At 35.2% G+C, this 23,039-nt stretch overlaps 1 protein-coding gene across 2 annotated transcripts in view; it reads left to right on the top strand.

Annotated features, from left to right (window-relative positions):
* LOC101626479 (chromosome unknown open reading frame, human C4orf22) overlaps positions 1-23,039 on the top strand; it is a 467,695-nt gene that overhangs the window by 153,238 nt on the left and 291,418 nt on the right. For both annotated transcript variants that reach the window (XM_004681184.1, XM_004681185.1), the window contains exon 3: positions 20,536-20,626. In XM_004681184.1, the coding sequence (XP_004681241.1) occupies positions 20,536-20,626 (91 nt within the window). The remainder of the gene's footprint in view (positions 1-20,535; positions 20,627-23,039) is intronic.

Here is a 23,039-nt window from a genome sequence, read left to right as displayed (position 1 = left end):
TGAAATCATTAATTAAGATAAAAGCATAATGATCTTTTGTACTTTTAGGAGAAGTGTCTAGATAGTCATTCAAATCATAGAATATGATTTATTTTCTGAATTAGGGGGTCATAGCAAATAATTGTTGCTAGAGATATCAGTTAATAAAGGGTACTGAAATGCTGCTTGTCTGTATTGGAAATTTGGTGTTGGTAAACTCAGGTTCCTACACAATTGGGAAAATGAAATAGATTCTGCTTTTGCTGAATTAGAGAGTACCCTCAAATGAGAATGAAAAATGAAAAATACCTTTTTCTTGGCCTTGACCTGTAAGATGTTTTCATAGCACATATATAATTGTACCACCAACTCTAAGTCAGTCAGGTAAAATTCTCAACTAGAATAGCATGAGGCATCTTGCTTTTTAATGGCAATGAGTGGTTTATTTTATTATCTAGACTTTAAAGTCTTCTAACATGTCTCCTAAGTATTTGTATAGTCCAGAATATTACAAAGATAATTGTAGAAAGGAAAGGACTTATAGGAAAAGGAAAATATTTTGCTAACATGAAAGTTGACCTTATAATGATTTAATATATTTTGAGCAAGAGTTTATTACTACATCCAGTGGTATGTGTGAATGATTAGCTAGTTATGAATGACAGGCAAATTTATGAAATGAAAATACAAAAAAATGTGGCATTCTGTTCATTGCATATGAACATCATTTATTTAGGGTAGAAATATGAAGGTTTATAGTATTATTTTAAAGGAAAGATTTCATTCTGCATCTTTGACCTAAGTAGTTATTCCAATTATCTGTTTTCATAAGGCATATCCCTGCTTAAATATCTATTTTATTATAATTTTTTTATTTATATCTTTTACATTATTGTGGATTCTTCATAAACTTCCCACCACCACTTCACTTTGAACCATCAGTATAGTCCTTTGTGCTCTTTTCCTCCCCTCCCTTGCAGAATGTCTCTCATTTCTAGTAGCCTGCTGAGTTGGTTTGATTATGATAATTATTACTGTTATTGTTATTTCTTCCTGATCCCTTACTTGGTTCCCCTGTATTCCTCCTATAAGTGAAACCACTCAATACTTTTCTTTTTTCATTCTGGCTTGATTCTCTGAGCATAATCCCTTCAAGCTCCATCCACGTTGCTGCAAAATATCTATTTTGTTTTGATGACAGTTCTGTGAGCTAGGACTTCAGGAAGGGCTTGTTTAGGCAACTGGCTTCTGCTTAGTTGATGTCATCTGATGCGGTTGGAATTGAAGCCTCCACTTCCAAGTAGCTTTTTTCACTTATATGTTTGGGACCTTGGCACTCTCTCTGCCATGCTCACTCTCTCCAAATTGACAGCTTATTCTGTAAGGCCTCTCCATGTGGTTTAGTCTTTTCACAGCCTGGCAATGTCAGTGCAGTTGTTTTTCTTACAAGGCAGTTGGCTTCTAGAAAAATTTCAAGTGGGTGGGAGATAAGATGTCAGTCTGATTGTAAGTCCAGTACAACCAACAATATTTCCGTGTATTTTATTGTTTGAAGAAAGAACCTTCAAGGAAGTGAGCAAAGAAAATTTCCCCTCTTACTGGAAGTATGGCAGGCATAGTGCATACAAGTATGTAGCATGGGAGGTGGTATTGATGATACTGTGGAAAATACAGTCTGACTGGAAGTCTGGTAACTCCTTTAATAAAAATATTAGACGCATACACCAATGACCTTATTTGGAATATCCCTGTATCTCCTTGAACTGAGCATAGGGAGAGACAGATGAAAATAAAAGAGACTCAGAATTTAATGTTAATGTATATAATCCAAAGCTTTACTGTCATTTTATCTGCTGATCTTTGTTTTGATCATATATCATATAATATTGTTGCTAATGATCACAAAATTAGTTTTACTTGCTGAACACCTTCTATTGGCCAGTTTCTGATAACAAAAACGTAGTGACTACCAAAAGTAAGGGTATGTATGTGCAAATTACTTCATTAATTACAGATATTAAGCAGGCATGAAAGAATATTATTTCAAATTAGACATTTAGCGATAGGAAAGAGTAGAAGAAAAAGGTAAGGCTAACAGTTTACAATATTTCTAAAAGTAGGAGCAATGAAGACCAACTAAAAAGGAGGGGGCAACGTCCAGGGGGATTACAATTGAGATGGAAAAATGTACAAAATGATTTAAAAATAAACTATTATATTATTCATAAAAAAGGGGGGGAGGACAAAAGCTTCATATGAAAGTATTCATACAAGGGTAGTCATTTGCACAAAATACAAACCTTTCTCTTTTAATCCTTTAAAGATTTACTTATTTATGCATACAAGAACTGGGGTACAGGCCTGAGGTGCAGGAGAGTGAGAGGATCCACCAGAGAGAGTGCAGGGAGCAGAATACACCATGTGGGTCACCTCCTTGGCCGAGGATCAAACTTATGCTGCAGTGGCTGCTGATAGATTCATAGTGTTTTTGTGTCACCTGGGAGGGCCCCAAACTTTTTTTAATACCAGGAAACATATAGAGAAAGAGCTGTAATAAAGTAATGTCATAGTGAAAATCTATGTGTATGTAAAGTTTACATGTGATTTTGAAATCACATATGTAGCAACATAAAAATATTAATATTAATAGTATTAATGAAATGAACTTAATTGAACCATAAATGCAAATGTTCATAATTTATACAAATACACATCTTAATAAAAGACATACGTTAAAATAAAAACACACAAATTCTACATAAATTAATAAAAGGAGTAAGTTATATTTTTTATATCTAATGAATTTGAATTCAAATTAAAAAAAATTGCCAGCCAATGAAGGGCAAATTGTAATACTTAAAGCTATAGTTCACAATTGTAGCAATGAGTTATCATAATTATCCAATCAGTAGCCCAATGATCACATTTGTAGAGCAGAAACCATAGTAGGTGACATGGTAAGAAGCAGACACTCACAATGGGAGACTTTAACACAGTTCTCTAAAACCAGACAGTGTACATGGGTACATATTGCTAAAAGTAGGAACAATTGATTTTATAAATTTACATTAAACTCTAAAATTCTGACAACAAATCCTTTTCCAGTGTACATGGAACATTGACCAACTGGACTATATTTTGTTAACATATTCAGGCATAAGAAAAATCGAAATAAATTCCATCCCACCTCTAGGACTACAACCATATCAGATCATAAATTCAACAAAATTTTATATTCATAATAACTCCTATAAAGAGGCTTTTTCTCAAATTTGATAGATGGGTCTCCAGTTGAAATAACAATATAATTTTGGGAGTACAACTTCACATGCCACACCCATGACAAACTCTCCAGTGGCACAACCTTGTCACTTTCCCTTCCTGTCCATGCCCCCTCCCCTTCCCATCCTGGTCATCAGCATATTTCTCATAGAGATGAAAAAGTATTATTTTTTAGGCAGTTTATTTTCTTTAGTTATTTACATTTGCCAAGTAGCTGAGCCCATTTGATAACTGTCTTTTGACTTCTGACTTTTTTACCTCAGGATACATGTAGTATGTCTCAAAAAGCAGCATTTTGCCTTTTTGTTTTTTAGTAACAAAATTTCCATGGAGTGTGTTTTACAGTCTTTCTCCATTTGTCTGTTGCTGGGTACTTAAGTTGTTTCCATCACTCGATGCTATGAGTAATGTTGCTGTGGACATGCTAGAGCATAAATCTTTTCATACTAGTTTTCTTATTTTTTGGATAATAATCTACAAGTGGCATTGCTGGCAGTGCTTTTATTAAACCTCATGTGCAATTGATAAATTGGCACCATAAGATACTCTTAACCTGCAGTTTTCTTCTTTTTAGGATTGTAAAGGTCATGATTCTAGCCCTGAGGATTGCCTGCTGAGAAATCTGATGACTGTCTTGTTAAGGTGCCTTTATAGTCTACAGTTTTTTTCCCAGCAGCTCTATAAATATATCTCATCATTGATATCTGATAGATTAATAATGATGTGTCTTGAGAAGTTGCTTTGCACTGTTCTTTTCATTTCACTGTTGGCAGCCAGATTCTCCATAACTTAGAACCCAACAGTCCTAGTCTCGGCATACAAATAGGGCTGTACTCCATGCTCATGGAGTAAACTCTCCGCCACTACCTCTCACACACTCTGTGTGCCTGCACTGTCTATGTCTGGTCTAAAGCTTGTCCTGCTTACTTGTGTGGCTGCTACCCTGGTCTCAGCCCTGCCCTTCTTGACCCTAACTTACCAAACTTAGAGCAAGATATGTAAGTTTCAGATCTCTGTCAGTGGCTCTGAACTGGTGAGCAAAATTTAGCCTTTCTGTAATGTGGTTAGGAAGGATGTTTATTAGAAACTCCTAATTCCACCGTTTTGTGGGTGTAGTCTAAACATACCTCTTAAAGTGGGATATTTACGAACATTTTTAAAAACTCTTGAGTCAAAGAGGAGGCAGAAAATAAGATGACAAAATTTCCTAAAGAATGGTGAGTATATAACTATCAGAATCTATTAAATATATTTAAAGCAGTTTTCAGAGAAAAATTTATAGCACTGAATATATCAATAAAATGAAATAAAACAAATGAATTGAGTGCCTACTTTATAAAAGTAGAAAAAGGGGACAAAGTCACCCCCAAAGAAATGGGGGATTTCAGTTTAAAAATCTGAAGTGCATGAGTGGGAGAAGATGTAGAACTGATAAGAAATATAAATTCCAATTCTTTTTAAAAAAGCAGTATTATGATCACACTGTTAGCTGTTCAGCTAAGACAAGAGAGAGAGAAGCTGCAAATATATAAAATGAAAAGTGACTAGGGGAGGATATAAGTACATTTTTATATTACTTAATGACATCTCAGTTAATAAAGTACTGAAAATATAGCAAACCCAGTAAGCTAAAGCAAACAGCAGAGGTGAGTATTAACCTCTACCATCTAGAATTATATGATTATACTCTATAAAGTTCATACAATGACACACTAAATGATTCATATCTTTAAGTGACTTGTGACTATATTAAAACAGAAGTCTTACAAAAACCAAATTCCATAGAGGCTATTTTATACAACACTATAAATATTTGAAAACTTTAGATGAAATATATAAATTTTCTAGAAAAAACACACTATCCCAAATTGGCTGTTTCTATAGACCAATTATTATATGCAAAAATAAAGTAGATGTTACATGGTATGATAGATTATATACTCCAATTTGGTGATCAGACTCATGAAACATATGGCTTTAATCTACATTTAATGAGCTGACTAGAAAATTTAAGGCTGAAAATATGGCAAGAAGAGCATCTTCTTCTCTTTGAAAGGCCTAGCAGTCATTCCAGTACATAGCATCTGCAGGAGTCGGGACATCTGGACCACCAAGACACAGAGATCTGCAAATCCAGCATCATTTCAGTATTTTATACTCTTCCACTCAAGGACTGCATTTTGTCTTAAAATTCCCTCAATTCAGAGCAGTCTCACAGAGCATAGAACATAATTCTGTAACAATCAAGATTCTTAGTTCCAAAGAAAAAAATCAGATGAGAATGGATTTAAATTCTTTCAACTAGGTAGAAGCACAGGTCTGCAGTCAATTTTTGTTTCAGAGTAGTTAAAAAGTTCCACACACATACAAAAAACCTCCTTGCACCCATGGTTTTACAGGAATATCTCCAAACTTTTGATGATCACATTGCCCCACATTCTACTTAGCCTTTTTAGCAGTATTGGAAAAACCAGAAAACTTCCAAATTAATTTTATGAAGGATGTTTAGAATTGATAAACTTTACAAAGATCATACTTGCAAAGCTATTTACTAACTTTGCTTATGAATGTGATGTAAACATTTAAATAAAACCCCATGATACATTTAAAAATAATACATCTTGATTAAGTGGCTTTCAATTTAGGATTATAAGGGTGAAATCAAAACCAAACTCAGTAGACAGTGATAATGATAAATAATTTAATTGCCCATGATTCTGTTCTTTGGGAATATCTTGATGAAGATAGTTCACCTTCATGTGGTCCTGTTAGGGCAGGGGTATATAAGATAGTTGCTTGTGTTTCATTTCTTCTCAGGTGGGGTAACTGGACCAAGTGTGGGATAACTACACCTCTGTCTATTCCTGTGCACTCTTCAGCTACTTCGGGTTTCTATATCACATGGCAGGTTCAGGAAGTTGGACTTCTCACATGGTGGTTGGGATGCCCAAGTGTGAAGCACTACTTTCACTTTTTAATGTAACTCCTTATTGTCAATCTACCTTCTAATACAGGTTAAAGGGATGGGAAGATGATTGAACTTCTTAACAGGTGAGAACAAAATTCACATAAAAAAATGAACATGGGAATTAAGAGATATTATTGCAATTCTTTTCAGAAGCACAGGTTATGACATTTACAAATTTAAAGTAATTGTGGTAAATGAACATTAGGTTCTTTTGTTCTTGATGGGGAAGGTAGGCAATGTAATTGTTAAGTTCACTTGGATAAAAGCAAACAAGCAAAACTCCTAAAGAGGAATAACAGTGAGAGGGGCTATCTTTACCAGAGTTTGAAACATGTATCTTCCATAATCAAGCTATTATAATATGTAGTATGAATACATAAAGCAATGGAACAAGAGAGAAAACACAAGGTAGACTCAAGTGCATATAGAAATGAATTTCTTATAAAGGTGTCATCTCAAATCAGTGGAAACAAAACAAATCTTCACTTAAATACGTGGTGTTGATATAATTGAATAGCTAAATAAGAAATGCTGAAATTGGATCAGAGTCACATAGCATATCAGTGTAAATTCGAAGGAATGAGAGATATAAATGTTAAAAATTACAAGCAAAATAAAGAAAATCCTTCAAGTTTTAGAAGAAAACATGGATGGATTTCTTCATAATTTGTAAGCACTTCAAAATCCATATCAGTGACAGAAATATTGATATATTAATACATAAAAAGAGACATGTACTTGTTAAAATGCATGGGAAGCAAAGTTAAATGACAAATGAAAAACTGGGAAGAATATTTGCTACTTACATCACAAAAATTAAAATTCTTTATAGAAAATAGACTAAGGTGTTTTCATGCAAATTTTGAAAATGAAATTGTCAGTTTTATTTTGAGAATATATTTGTGCTAAAGAAAAGGAATTAGTGTGTTGGTGTTTTTAAACCCCAGGATTTTTTTGGTTTGAATGATAGGAGATTTTGCTTGCATTGAGAATGTATCTATTAGGGTGTATAATTCAGGTGGTCCCAACAGATTATCGTCAAAATATATTGTGCCTTTGAACTCAACTCACATGGTCTCTGAACCACTTTTCCAGTGACTGAATATGTCAGGGATATTAAGGTGAGCCCACTTCTGGGAGTCATAACTCTGTTGGCTGAGACAGACTTTAGTTCAAGGACCCTTGTGTGGCTTTGCCAAACCTTCCTTAGACTTCACGAAGTCCAGAACTAACTCTCTCTCATTTTAATGTGTCCCATCCATTCTGAAAGCTCTGTATCACTATGGTCAGATTGGCATCCAATTAACTGGTAGATTTATTAAAGGGTCAGTACAGATCTTTATGGGATATTATATAGTAAGCCTTTCTAACAGCCTTCTTTAGTTTCTCAAGTGCCCATATTCTGTATGTTTCACAGTTGGTCATTACCACCTGTACTGTATTCTTTTTTTTTTTTTAAGATTTGTTTATTTATGTATACAGAACTGGGGTATAGGCCAGAGGTGCAGGGGCAGTGAGAGGATTCACCAGAGACAGTGTAGGGAGCAGAACAGGCCAACTGACAAAGTATGCTGTGGAGGGGAGCAGTGGGTGGGTCAGGAGAGGTCTGCCCCGCCATGTGGATCACCTCTGGGGCGAGGATTGAGCTCATGCTGAAGTGACTTTTAGCTTCTTAGTGCTGTGCTTTATTTAACCTTCTGTGCCACCAGTACTGTACTCTTGAGAAATGCAATTGGAATTGAGATTTGAGTGTTTTTCTCTGGTCAGGTGTTGTGCCCTCAAATTTCATTGCATCAAATGCTTTATCTCCTTCTATAAAGCTGTTCAAAAGTTAGAAACCAACACACAGAGACTAGGAATATACGGCATAAACATGTAGCGTCTCAGACCTTCAGCTCTGTAAAGCTTCTCTTGTTCCCAGTACTGTGCTTCACCAGCCTTCCTGAGTGCTCCCTGGAGCATTAAGGCTGATTCCTGCAGATAAAGATGGGTAAGTATGGAAGCAGCCTGTCAAACCACTGGTTACTTCCCTTCCTTTTTAATTCTCACTGACTTTCATTGTAGAAATATAACCATGCATTCAGCAAGTTCACTTCTAATTAGATAAAAGATTTAGCTGCCATCAAGAAGAAATTAAAAGTTATAATTTAATTTAATGTGTTTTCAGGGAAAAAAAGCAAATGCATGGAGAGACGATGAATATTTATTTTCTCTCTAAACAACATTTTCCCCCTTAAAATATTAAACATCTACTGTATTGAAGGAACTTGCCAAAGGTTTTTTTTTTTTTTTTTTTTAAAGAGACACCTTCTCACACAGAAGACAACCCATTTTGTCCACTCAAAAAAGGTCAAGTTTTCATCCAGGGAGAGTAGAGTTTGGCTCCTAGGAAGAGTATCTTCTACTAAGATACCACAGATTTCAGGATTCCCACTTGGGTTGTCCTTCAGCATAGAAAATGAAAAGACACAGATACAGCTATCTAGCCCTCATGTAGTACTTCTCATTTTTCTTCTGCATGCTTCTGAGAATTAACACTTTTCCCAGAGTTACTGATAGCTTTACTGTACATTGATCATTTAAAGACTTTCATGTAGCCAAGGGTGGAAAAAGTGATGCTATTTATCTTTCCTTTTCTAAATATTTTATTTATTTACAAATACTAGATCTGGGGTGTACTCCAGAAGTTGGGGGAGGTGAGAGGATTCATTGTAGAGTCTGGCAATACCACAGTGATAAAGAAATTGAGTCTTGGAGCAGGCTACATAATGCAGGATACTGCTCAAGAGCAAGATCCTGACCTTTTTATTGGTAAACTAGGATAATGCAGAATTAATCATATGAGGAAGTAGAAAAGGAGAGGGGAAGTAGAAGCAGGAGAAGGGTGGAACTGAATTTCTCCTTTGCTGAGAGCGTGATATGTACATCTAGCCCTGATTCCCCAGTCAGGATTTCAGTCTTATCAATAAGGCGTTCCACTGCTCAGCTTCTGGGGTCCTTTATTATACATCAGTCAAGGACCCCTGGGTGTTCCCAGTCATATCTCTAGATACACATCCTTCCCAGAATGATCCAACTTTATGCTCTCAGTTGATGTGACAGACATCTTGTAGGGACGGACTCCCTACAGTTCTAACCTTACTTTCAGAATATAGAACTTTAGGTAACAAAATGGAGTGAGTATGGATAGGCCACTTAGAATTAGCAGACCCATAGTCCACCAGTTGAGTAACAGGCAGATTTACTGAAATGCACTGCTGAGGGGAGCAGTGGATGAGACAGAAGAAGTCTGCTATACCATTTGGGTCAGCTCCCTGGCTGGGTATGGAACTGAGGCCACCGTGGCTGAAGATAGCTTGATAGCAGTGAGACTTTAACCGTGGCACCACAAGGGAGGCCCTATTTTCAATAGAGATTTTTATTTCCATAATTTCTAACCAGTAAATAAATCTCATTTCTTAAGTAGTCTTTTCTGAAAGTTATTAAAATATAAAATATAAGTGGATATTCCATGGGATTACTAGAGTATAATTAAAAATTCTTATATCATTATTGCTTTCTAAATGTAACCCTGAGTTACTTAATGTCTAAAGAACATTGTTTCAGCTACATCAATGAAGGGGGAGAGAGGGAGGTAAGAAGAGAGGAAGGGAGGGAGGGCAGAAGGGAGAAAAACCACCATGAGTAGTTTACAAGAAAAGACATGTGACTCAAATCTCATATTGGGTGTAGGGTGACTATTTTTTCCTTCTAAGATCCTTAAAAAAGAATCCCACAGATGTTGTATGTGGATTCTCATATTGAATTGCTCAAAGGAAAAGATTTGAAATTGTTCACTAGGTGCTTTTTCCTTCCATACAATTTCTGGTATTCATATAATGTTCAGAGGATATAAAATTCAGACTAAAAGTATACACATACAAAAGATAAAAGTAATCAGGGAAATGCAAATTAAAAGCATGATGAGATACTAGTACAAACATACTGAGTTGTTTAATGTTAAAACACCCAAAAATACAAAATGTTTCAAATAACATAGAACTGGGTACTTTCATGACTGGGTAAGGAGTATAGATTGGTTCAACCATCATTGAAATAAATGACATTATTTTGTAAAGTTGAAATACAAATATCCTGTATTACAGTTGTGCCATTGTTAGCTATAGATCTTAGAGAAATTTTTGCATAGGACACACATACAGGGAATTCTCACAGCATATTTATACTAGACCCAACTAAGAACATCTCTGAGGTCTATAATAATAGAAATGATAAAATAAATTGTATATTATTATGAGTGAAAATGAGGTGGAGACACTTGTATTAACATGTATGTAACATATAAAATCATTATTGAGAGAAATAATATTTTGAAAAGATATGCTTCATTATTTCATTTATTAAAAGTCCCAAAATAGACAAACAAAAGTGTATTGTTTGAGGGCAGATGGTGATGAAAGGAAGTAATAATTATGAAAGTTGAATACTGAAGTAATAAAAAAGCATTGGAGTGAACATTCTAAGAATGAAGTGGTTACCTCTGCCTTTTGTGATAGGGAGATGGATTTTGTATTCAGGGAGGACTAAGAAGAACTTCTGGTCTATAGACATTGTTCTGTATTTATACCTAAGTGGTGAGTTACAGGGATTAGCTTCATAATAATTTGTTAACTACATTTAAGTACTATGCTCTCTGTAAATATTACTTTTCACAAATATAAAGGTCAGAATAACATTATTTTCATGTAAATTCATATTCAAGATAGGGAACAAGAAGATTTTCTATTTAAAGCAAATGCCCACAATCTATGTCATTGGCATCCTTTTGTGATCATCTGGCCTAAAGTCTTTTGGAGGGGCCTCCCTGGTGGTATAGGGGTTAAAGACAATGCTATCAAGCTATAGTCAGCCACTGCAACTTGAGGTAGATCTCTGGATAGCCTGGGAGCTGACCCACATGGTGCACAGACCTTTCCTGTCTTGCCTGCTGCTCCCCTCAGCAGTGTATTTCTATAGGTTTGTCTGTTCTGTTCCCCAACTCTGTCTCTGGTGAATTCTCTTATCTCCCTTGCATGTCTGGCCCTTTATTTTATTTATAAAATAAATAAATCTTAAAAATATAAAATTCTTTGCATCTTGCTAAAGAGAGCTGAAAAGGCATAGTTGACTTTATAATACAATCTGTGATAGTTTGAAGTGAAAACTTGCTCATTTATCCCATTGGATAAAAGAAAACTTGACCATGACCTACTTTTGGTGGTGAGTGTGGTATGGTGATACAGGTCTGAAGAAGCTAACCCTTTACTTCTGAAAGAAACACCGCAACCAATGTTGCCTCAGCAAAACTCCCTTAATCAATTAATTAATAAAATAAGTCCATCAATATCTAAAAAGAAAGGACAACTTGTAATAGTTCCAAGTTCTACAAAATGTTGATGAGCCAACCAAGTCAGAATGAGGCAAAAATTAAAATGAGTCCAGAGTACCAACTAACCAGCTGTGGGCCAAACTCTGTTGAAGTGTATGTTAAAAGAGTAACCCCAGTGCTCTCCCTGGTGGCACAATGGGTTAAAGCACTGCATTATGAAGCTCTCTGAAGCCACTGCAGCACTAGTTTGATTCCCAGCCAGGGAGCTGACCCACATGACATGGCAGACCTCTTCTGACCTGCCCGCTGCTCCCCTGAGCAGTATACTTTTTCAATCTGCCTGTTCTGCTTCCCACTGTCTCTGGTGATCCTCTCACCGCCCCTGCATCTCTGGCCTGTAACTCAGTTCTGTAAGCATAAATAAATAAATCTTAAAAAAAAAAAAAAAAGAGTAACCCCAGGTGTGATACTGTTTGGAGACAGGACTTTGAGAGGTAATTAGATGTGGATTAGGTTAAGAGGGTGTGGGGCTCTTGTGATTGGATTAGTATCTTTATAACAAGAGACATGGGGAGCTCTCTGTTGCTCTTTCCACCTCATGCAGACTTAGTGGGAAGGCAGCCGTCATTGCCAAACCTGAAAGAGAATGATCACCAGAAACAGACTGTAGGGGTACCCCAAACTTCAGTCTTCTGACCCTCAGAGTTGTGAAAAAAGTGATTTATTTTGTATAGGTCTATATACTTTTGGGGGGGAGGGGTAGGGAGGTCACTCTAATATAGGGAAAAATTTAAATACTACATTGAGAGAAAGAATGTGAAGATTTATGTGGAGGGAAGAGCACAAAGGATTGTGGTGGTAGTTCATGGGTGTCATGGTGGTGGGAGAACTTGGGGGATTACACTTGAGGGGAGAAATCAAGTATTGTGCAAATGCATGATGTAAGAAAATGAAAAATACATCAAAACTGTGAAGATAAACAGTGGCTAGAGCTATTTATAAAACATTTTAGATAAGTAGGATTTTGCCCTCTCCTAATTCATGTAAATAAAAGAATAGAATGTTAATTTTGTTCTGGAGAAATTGTGTGAGATCATCTCTCTCTGACAGGAACTAACGGACATCCAGCATCAAAGTACAATAACACTATATCTCATACGTTTAATACTCAACATGATTTTTTAAAAGGATTTATTTATTTATGCACCCAGAACTGGGGTACAAGCCAGAGGTTCAGGGGCGGTGAGAGGATTCACCAGAGATGAGTGGAAGGCAGCACAGGTAGGTAGATGAAGTACGCTGCTGTGAGCAGTGAGCAGTGGGCAGGCCAGGATAAGTCTGCCACACCATGTGGATTGCCTCCGGGGCTGGAAATCCAACTCGCACCAAAGCGGCTGTGCCAGCTTGCAGTGCTGCGTCCCAACCCGTTGCGCCACCAGGGAGGGCCTCAAAATGAGTTTTCTGTATTCACATATTGTGATTAAAAAATTTAGTATTTTGGGCCCTCCCTGGTGGCGCAGCGGGTTAAAGCACAGCACTGAGAATCTAAAGCCACTTCCTCATGAGTTCGATTCCCGCCTGCCCCGAAGGCGACCACATGGCGTGGCAGACCTCTCCTGACCCGCCCGCTGCTCCCCTCAGCAGTGTACTTCGACGATCTGCCTGTTCTGCTCCCCGCTCTGTCTCTGGTGAATTCTCTCACCCTCCGCATCTCTGGCCTGTACCCCAGTTCTGTACAAATAAATAAATAAATCTTAAAAAAAAAAAATTAGTATTTTGTCCTATGATAGCACAAATTTATATATCTTTGAGACCGTTCAAATACAAATACAAAAAAAAAAAACAAAAAAATTGTTCCTTCAGCAAACTTATGAGGAAAAAAATCTATTTCTGATAACCGCTTTTTCATAGATAATATTTCTTTATTTTCAAATAAATGCTGTTGATTTGCTGTCCACTAACATAACCACAGAATTGTGGAAGGACAACATCACACCCTCACAGTTCACAGACTTCATCCACCCTTCACTAGCATGTCAGCACCCACACATTGCCATCTTTCGCCAAGCCCTAATTCCTCTCCAAAACATGTTTGTAAATGATATTATAGAGTTTTAGTAGTACATTTTCTTTTACCCGCCATTTTTTTACTTTAGTCTCCATTAAATTTTTCTAAATTGAGTGTAAAAGACATGATTGTAAAACAGAGGTAGGGAGAAATTGAACTGCTTATTTTGATCAAGTAAGTGCTAATAGGTTGAATGTAAATTCTAGAAATAAAAAAATGTAAAGTACTTCAGAGTTCACTGGTTTTTGAAGAAAATTAGAATTACCTATGGACAGAGCAGTTGGTCAGAATTGCAGTCTAGACTGGTATAATGATTATCACTGATTAGTTTTCCATAGAGGTCTCAAGACCAGAATCTGATCCCCCAGGGGCTTTTCCAAATGAAGGTTTCATGTTTCACCCTTTCCTCCACTAGTAATTGAGGTTTCTTTTCCTGTGGATTTTTCATTGTTTTTTACATGTGAAAATGTTGCATAAATATTATATAAATATTATATAAGTATATGACAATATTATTGGCAACAATAATATATAAAGAAGAAAGCGTTGAAATCAGTGATAACTAGTTTAAAAACTGAATTCTAGCTGATGATACTCAAGTTACTCTCTAAAGTGGAAATAAATATATTCTCTTTTAGGGCTTTATTTAAGGATAATTGTGTTAGCCGATTACTAGTATAAAAGTAACATAAATATTTCCCATTCAGTAAAAAGTATTGCTTTTAAAATAAGTATAATCTCAGCAGTGATATAGCAACTATTCAGTAACTGTTTATTAGAATATATCTTAATGATTAATCAAACCTTGCTTTTTAGAACACTCCCAATTGCACATTTAAAATGCCAAGTTAATTAGTAAGTCATAAATGTTTACTAAAGACTAATCTTTTATATAAATAAATTCTTAAGAAAATAAGTTTCTATTTTAACAGCTTTCCAATGGTTTCTACGGCCCACACATTGTCATATCATTTCTGTTATTTATTTTCTCAAGTGTTAATTCTAGTAGTATGACTATGTACAGTACATAAATGATTAAATTAAATCATAAACACATAGTCTAATTGTTGGGGATTGAGAATACATTTTGAGTCATTCATGTAGAATTATATAAATATTTTAGTTAATGATTGAACATGGTTGGTAAAAAAGAACTCATCCATATAACTTTTAGCCCATTTTGAAAATGTAGTACCGTGTAAACAATAAAGTGGAATATTTGCCTTTATAAAACTTATAACTCTAAGATTTTGTAATAGACCTATTTCACTTTTTCAGGAAATAACTCCTTTTGTAATATTTATTTAAGCAAAGTTTCCCCAGGTCACTGACTGTTAAATAAACCTAGTTAAGTAAGAGTAATGCATGTTAAAGTTTTAAGAATCCCTTATAGCGCTGGGCATTAGCTTTCTTTTCCAGTATTTCTCTTTACTGAAAAATTTGTTTCTCAAATATGACAATTGATAATTTATTGCTGAAAGTAGCCTAGGATTTATAGGTTGTATTTCCCTGTTCCCAATTTATAAAACAAAATTATTTTAAATGTTTAAGTCACTTCATTTGTATTTATTTACTTTTTAAAGATTTTCTTTATTTCTGCATAGAACTGAGGTATAGGCCAGAGGTGCGTGGAGTGAGAGGATTCACCAGAGACAGAGTCAGGGAGCAGACTAGGCAGATTCACTGGACTACACTGCTGAGGGGAGCAGCGGGCAAGACAGGAGAGGTCTGCAGTGCGGTGTGGGTCAGCTCCCTGTACAGGGAATGAATTTAAGTTGCCACAGTGGGCTGCCACCTGTGATAGCACTGAGACTTAACCTGTGGGCCACCAGGAGGCACTTAAATTAGTTTATTTTAAATGAAGTGCTTTTTTCTTACATTGTTAATTTTCAGACAGCTTGTGATTTCTCCCCTCAGATGTGGTGACCTTAGTTCTCCCACCACAAAAGCTCCCATAGTCTTTCACTTTAGTTCTATGTGCACTCCCACCTCACCCTTTCTTACTCCTCCCCCACTCTTTCTTTTCTAGATGTCTCATATCCTTCGTCAGTTTTCAAGTTTTAGTCTGACCCTTTGTTTGGATTCACATGTTGGTGAAACCATTGGATATCATTTTTCTTCCACTTATTTTGCTTAATTACCATAATCCCACTTCCATCCTTTGAGCTTTGAGATTCCTAAGAAAAATGAAAGTAGAAATTTCATATGACCCATTTATCCCACTTCTGGATATTTACCCTCTCCCCACAAAATAAAATAATTTATTCAGATGTATACACCACCATTTTTATTGCACCTTCAGTTACAACAGTCAAGAGGTCAAATCAAAATTTGACAGAGGAATGAATAAAGAAAATACAGTATAAATACACAGTGGAATACTACTCAGCTATAAAATAATTAAAACCCAGCTGTTTGCTGTAACATGTATGGTCCTGGACCGTTTCATCTTTTGTGAAAAAAGTCAGGTGGAGAAAGACAATAACCATATGATTTCTTTCATGTATAGCATATAGAGACCACAGCTAGGATTTATAGTCCAACAGAAAGGGATAGGATAAACTTAAAGTGAACTTTGTTTAAAGTGATAATAACATCAGAGGGGTGGAGTGGCTTCTGTGCATAGCCCCCTGCCTTTATTGACTTGGGCACAAACCAGCAAGCAGTCTCCCAAGACCCAGCACTGTACAAGATAAGGGTGTGTGTGAGTTGGCTCTGAGAATGGAGGGTGCATTGTTGGAGAGCTGTCAGGGTGAAGGTCTAGAGTGAGGACTACTGCTTTGGGCCTCTTAATATAGAACAGCTAGAACCTGAATTGGCAGGGAAAAAAAGGTACTAGCACTTGGCTATCTTGATAGACGTGATTACTAGAAGTCCAAGCTGAGATAGCCCAAATGCCAGCCGAGGGCTAAAACCAAAACAAAGAAAGACTTGAACAAATTAGAACTCATTTACCAATAACAGGAACACACATCTCAGGATTAGGCTTTGTGGTACTAAAGAGAATAGGTACATGCCATGTAACTTCCTGTCAGCTATAATCCATGCCCACTGATGCATGTAGTGCTTAAAAATATCCTGGAAATGAACAAAAGACTATTATGAGACTCTTTAGCCAAAAAAATGGACAAAGACGAGGGTCTCCCTGGGGCTACCCAGCATAAAACTCCAAGTTTGAATTATGTCTGTTAAATGTCACTGGTGGTCCGCTACTGTTCTAGTCCTCTTTCATGTCTACTACACTTAGTTCTTATATAACTTTAACAGATATAGTGACAATAGTCTGGAAATCTAACCATATCACAGCACATAAAAAGTTTTTAAAAAGGAGGAGACCAGAAGAACACCACCACACAAATGCCCCATCAAAATTTCTCTGAACGAAAAAAAAAAAACAACCCTGTGTCTGACCCATTGGTGCTAAGGAGGGTGACAGAAGAGTTCAGAGTAACCACACTGTAATACCACGGACTCCACTATTTCCATGTACAACAACAAATCTATTAGGTAAATAATAAATAAGGAAACAATAGCATTAGATTAATAAGAACCAGTAAATCAAACAGATATCTATAGAACATTCTACCCCCAAACAATTGTATTCACAGTTTTTTTTTTTTTTTCCAAGTGTACAGGGAACATTTATAAGAATAGATCATATGTTGGGACACAAGTAAATTTTTTTTTTTTTAAGATTTATTTATTTGTGCATACAGAACTGGGGTACAGGCCAGAGACTCAGGGGTGGCGAAAGACTTAACCAGAGACAGAGTGGGGAGCAGAAAAGGCAGATCGACGAAGTACACGCTGAGGGGAGCAGCGGGCGGGTCAGGAGAGGTCTGCCACGCCATGTGGTCACCTCCGGGGCAGACGGGAATCGAACTCATGTGGAAGTGGTTTCAGCTTCTTAGTGCAGTGCTTTAACCCACTGCGCCACCAGGGAGGGCCCACAAGTAAATTTTTAATAAAACAATAAGGATAAAATTTATACCTACTATATTTTCTGACCATAATGCCATATAAATTAATTACAAGGAAAAATATGAATACATGGAAACTGAAGAATATATAGCTTGATAATAATCAAATAAAAGAGGCAATTGCAGCAGAACTTTACTGTGAGATGAATGAAATTGATGATATAAACCCAGAATCCAAAAGAGACAGCAAATATGGTCTTACAGGGCATGATGATTTTAATACAGGGCCACATTAAGAAGCAAGAGGAAAAAAATCACAAACCATCTAATAACATACCTACACCAACTTAAAAAAAGAGCAAACAAGAGCCATAGTTAGTAGAAAGAACGAAATAATAAAAATAACTGAAAAGAAATGAAATTAAGTTTAAGGACAATGGGTGAAAGCACAGCACTAAGAAGCTTACTGTAGCCACTGCAGCACAAGTTCCATCCCTGGCCAGGGAGGTGATCCACATGGCATGGCAGACCTCTCCTGACATACCCCTCAGCAGTGTATTTCAGTAGATCTGCCGGTTCTGCTTCTCACTCTGTCTCTGGTGAATCCTCTCACCCCCCAGTTCTGTATGCATAAATAAACAAATCTTAAAAAAGTTTAAAGACTATGCTAGAGTAAGAAAAATAGAGAAAACATTGAGAAATAGAACTACAAATGAAAGAATTAATAATTAATAGATAGCAAAAAAAAAATACAAAGAGCCATAAGAGATTACCATGAACAACTATATGAAAAATTTAATAATATTGAAGAAAAGGATTAATTTCTAGATCACTATAATCTACTAAGTAACTCAAGAAGATTAAGATAAATTGAATAAACTGATCACTGGTGTGGAAACTGAAACTAATACAAAATGTTCCAAAAACAAAACTCCAGAAACAGATGGCTCTACAAATAAATTCTATCAAACCTTTAAAATAATACTTTTTAAAGTAATTTTACTTTAAAAGTTAAAATCTTACTCAGATTATTTTAAACAATTACAAGAAATGATCCCTACCACACATTATGATTCCAACATTATCTTAGTACTGAAACCAGATAGACAGTACAAGAAAAAAAAATTAAAAAATAAAAAAAGATTTATACAAAAATCTTTTAAAAAAATTGTTCAAATTTAATTTAGCAGTATATCACAAGGATTATATATCATATCAAGTGAGATTTATGCCAGGGATGGAAGGGTGGGTCAATATACATAAATAAATTATGTAATACATCTTACTGACCAAAGCAAATATAAAAATCATATGTTAATCTTCAGTAGATGCAGAGAAAGCATTTAATAAGATTTGACATTCATTTCTAATTAAAACTCTAAACAAGATAGGAATAGAAAAACCTACCTCAATATAATAAAGCCTCTATATAACAAAGTAATAGTCAACATAATACTGCTAAAAAAACAAAGTTTTTCCCTTAAACTTCAGATCAAGACAAGGATGCCCATTGCCACCACTTATGTTAACTTATGTTTGAATATAGGTTCTGCTGCTTATATTATCTGTGTAGCCTTAACTAAATATTTACAGTGACTTTTCTGTAAAAATGTTAGCTTTATTAATATTAAATGATTTAGCCTCACTTTCTGCATTTACTTTCCTTTCTGACTGCTTTGCAGTCACTCAAAGGCTCTTTGTAGTTTTATATTTAAATTATTTTATTCCTGTATAGTTACTGGTAACCCTCTCCTCTTCTAACCTACCCCCAAACTGGCTAATACCATCTCATCTTTTAGCAGTTAGCTCAGTAATTACTGTTAAGCTTTAGATTCCTTAAAATTAAGTGACCTTCCCTTAAGTAGGTAGGGTAGTTTTGTTATGAACTGTCTCTATTAGAATGTCACATAAAATGACTGTCAAAATATTTATCTATTTACCACTCTGAGACTACAGGCAAATTGAGAGCTGGAGTCTTAGCTTGTTTATCTGTGTGCTGCAATAGTTTCTGCTAATAGTAGAATATAATAAAAATATGTATCGAAAATGTAGGAAATAACTATCAGACTTCAACTCAATTTTCATTGTGTGGTTCAATGTTGTTTAATTGAGATCTCTGTGACAAATTGTCTTTAAATTTACTTCCAGATAAGTAATTTCTCCCTTGAATTATTTTTTAAATTAATTTTTAATTTTAATTTTTGCACTAAGATATGATTCATACCTAAGATTATATTAGTTTTCAAATGTATCATAATGATGCAATGCATGTATATATTTCAGATAACCACCACAAAAAAGTCTAGTTTAGATCCATTACCAAATATGGTTACAAATTATTTTTCTTGGGATGAAAACTTTTAAAATATACTCTTTGCAACTTTTGAATTTATAATACAGTATTAATTAACAGCATGCGGTATATTACATATCCAGAGCTTATTTTGTAACCCCTCTTAAATTTTTCAGCCTTCTTGTATCTTATAAATGATAAAAATAATGTAATCTAGTTGCCATTGTTGTCTAAATTAACTCATCAAACTAAAATAAATTTTCATATATTAAATAAATGACATTAAAATGATAGACAATTTAAAACTGTGTGTAATATATATATTTATATTGAATTTTCATGGTATAATACAGTGAAGAAAAGGGCATTAATGAAATTTACTGTATCTGGAAATAATATTGATATATGTGATTTATATATTTGGTTCTAATTATTCATAAATAAAGACCAATTGAAATGAAATTTGGGGAGTTAGTAGATTATAATTGTGTGTAGTTTATAGTGATCATATATAATATGTGTGGATAGTCTTTGTGTTGTAAAGAAATTGTCTCTTGGATAAAGAAATGGGGTGGTTAGCTTTTGACTTTTTAAAATATATATATATATATTTTTTCTTTTGCTAATATATTATAACTGAAGACCTGATTTTTACAGAACACTAACGAGTACTGGTAAAGACCTGCAAGATAATTTTATGAAGGCTCTGGAAGTGAGAGAAGAAGACAACCGTAATGGAAAATTGAGTGTGAGTACATTTTACCTAACAACTAACAGAAATGTTTGAAATATAACTCATGAAGGGTTTATTATAGCTCTTATTTATTTATAAGAATATCAAATATATGAATATCATAGGAATAAGAATGCTTACCATTCTTATTATAAGGCTATATATGGAAAATGTTTATAGCTCTTATTTATTTATAAGAATATCGAATATTTGAATATCATAGGAATAAGAATTCTTACCATGCTTATTATAAGGCTATATATGGGAAATGTTTATTCCCATTCACATCTCTAGAAGCTATATGAGGAAAAATAGGATTGTACACAATGCTTGTTGAGTAAATGACTATATTTGGCCCACTGGTTGTTACTTACTTTTAGTTTGACCTCCTACTTTGTGCTTTCAAGTTATGTCATTCCTCAGCTGAAATTCTGCCCGCTGCCTATTTGATTTAATGCTAACTCTAGAAGATATTGCCATAGTTGTTCTTTAGTTCTCCCTTGAGAAATGGAAGATAAAGCACAATATGGAGAGCCATGATTTTGTGTCATTCAAGAAGTACAGGCTCTGTATTAAAATCCATGCTAGAGATACAGGTCAGAGGTAACGGGTGATTAGAGGATTCACCAGAGACAGAGCAGGGAGCAGAACAGGCAGGTTGACTGAAATACACTGCTGAGGGGAGCAGTAGGCAAGTCATGGGAGGTCTGCTGTGCTATGTGGGTCTCCTCCCTGGCTGGAGATCAAACTCGTGCTTCAGGGGCTTTGGGTAGCTTCATATGCTACATTTAACCCATTGTGCCACCAGGGAGAGTCCACCTAATTTTTATTTTGTATTCTTCTGTCATTGTAAGAAAAAGTTGATGATATTTAGCAAAGACATGACCTAATGTGGAATGATTGATATTACTGCTGCTGTGGAAGGTAGGAAATGTGGAAAGGAGGGTTAAAGCAGAGGCAAATAGATAGATCAACAAGAAAAAGATGCAATTTTTACCAGAACATGGTTGTAGTAGCTATAGAGGACTGTTACTGAATTGTGACTATATTTTGGACGCTGATGGATTGGATCTGGAATATTAAAAAAAGTGGAAATCAGGATGGCTTCTAGGTGTTTGTCTTGAGCAAATAGACTGATGATGGTATCATTTACTATGATAAGGAAACTCTTGAGAAATGCTTATTTTAGGAATCAATACTGAAATAGTTCTTATCTTAGTAGAGAAATCGGTCACTCACATATATGGATTTGGAGTTGAAGTCAAGAGTTGGCAAAAATATATAGCTGAAAGTTATCAGTATCCATATGGTATGTAAAGTCATGGGCTAGGCAGAGCATATAAGTAAGAAGGGTGAATTTTTTTTTTTGACATATCTTTAAGATACTCCAGCACTTAGAGATTTGGAAGAGATTTGAAAGAATCTGCTGATGATTTTAAAAGTAACAAATTGGAAAGAATTCAGGTGAGAGCAGTGCTATGAAAATAAAAGAAAAAAAATTGTAGAAATGCATCTTACCATGTCATATGCTACAGGTAACTTAAATAAGAGGATATAGTAGTTATCCATGACTGTTACAGCATATAACTACAAACTGGATAGCAGAAAGCAACAGAAAGGAATACTTAACTGGAGAAGGATCCTTAAAAGTAAGATAGGATCCTGAACATCAGGAAAGGGTTTACCTTTTAAGGGGAAAAAACTACTGTTAAAAGTACCAAAAAGTCTATAGGAGCCAGTGCATGCATCTGCCAAGTAAATTGGTGAGTTTGGGTTGGTGAAGATAAGATGGCTCTGTTGTGAATGTGTTTTCTTGCATTGTTGCTTCAAATCATCTTTAGTTGTATCACCGAAGAAAAGGCTCAAACCTTACCTTTTATTGAACAGGCTAAGTAGTTAACATTTAATGCTGGCTAAATGGTCACTAATTTGGAAGCATCTTAGCTTTGTAGCCCTGATAATAACATATCAAGATTTGTTGGGTATTTGAATTTGTGGTATTTTTACATCAACAGAATACATAGCATTATATCAAGGCTGACTTGAAGGATTAATTTCCAATTTCGTTGTCTTACAGAAAACTCCAGATGGGTTTACAGTAAATTACAACACAATATATTTACAAAGATATTATTAGTATCATGCTTATTTAAAAGCTATTTACTAAATGAGTAGATTAAAAAAAAAGTAGTCCTATAGAATATGTAGTATTCAGGAGATTTGAATCTATACTGAATTGCTGTCAACAGAAATTATATGTGAATTTTAGGTCTTAACTCTAGAAAGGAATGACTGTTTTCTGTGCATTACAATTTCTCTACATAATGTGTGAGTGCAAAACAAATGGAGAGCTTCAACCCAGAGGCACTTTGGGTATTCTGTTTCATCTTATTGAAAGTCCATATTAGAAAAATACAGTACAGTTTTA

This window comes from Condylura cristata, unplaced genomic scaffold (genome assembly GCF_000260355.1).
Source record: "Condylura cristata isolate star-nosed mole 26May11 unplaced genomic scaffold, ConCri1.0 scaffold00012, whole genome shotgun sequence".
Classification (NCBI taxonomy): domain Eukaryota; kingdom Metazoa; phylum Chordata; class Mammalia; order Eulipotyphla; family Talpidae; genus Condylura; species Condylura cristata.
Note: the sequence above shows the minus strand (reverse complement) of the source record. Positions and strands in the feature narration are given on the sequence as shown.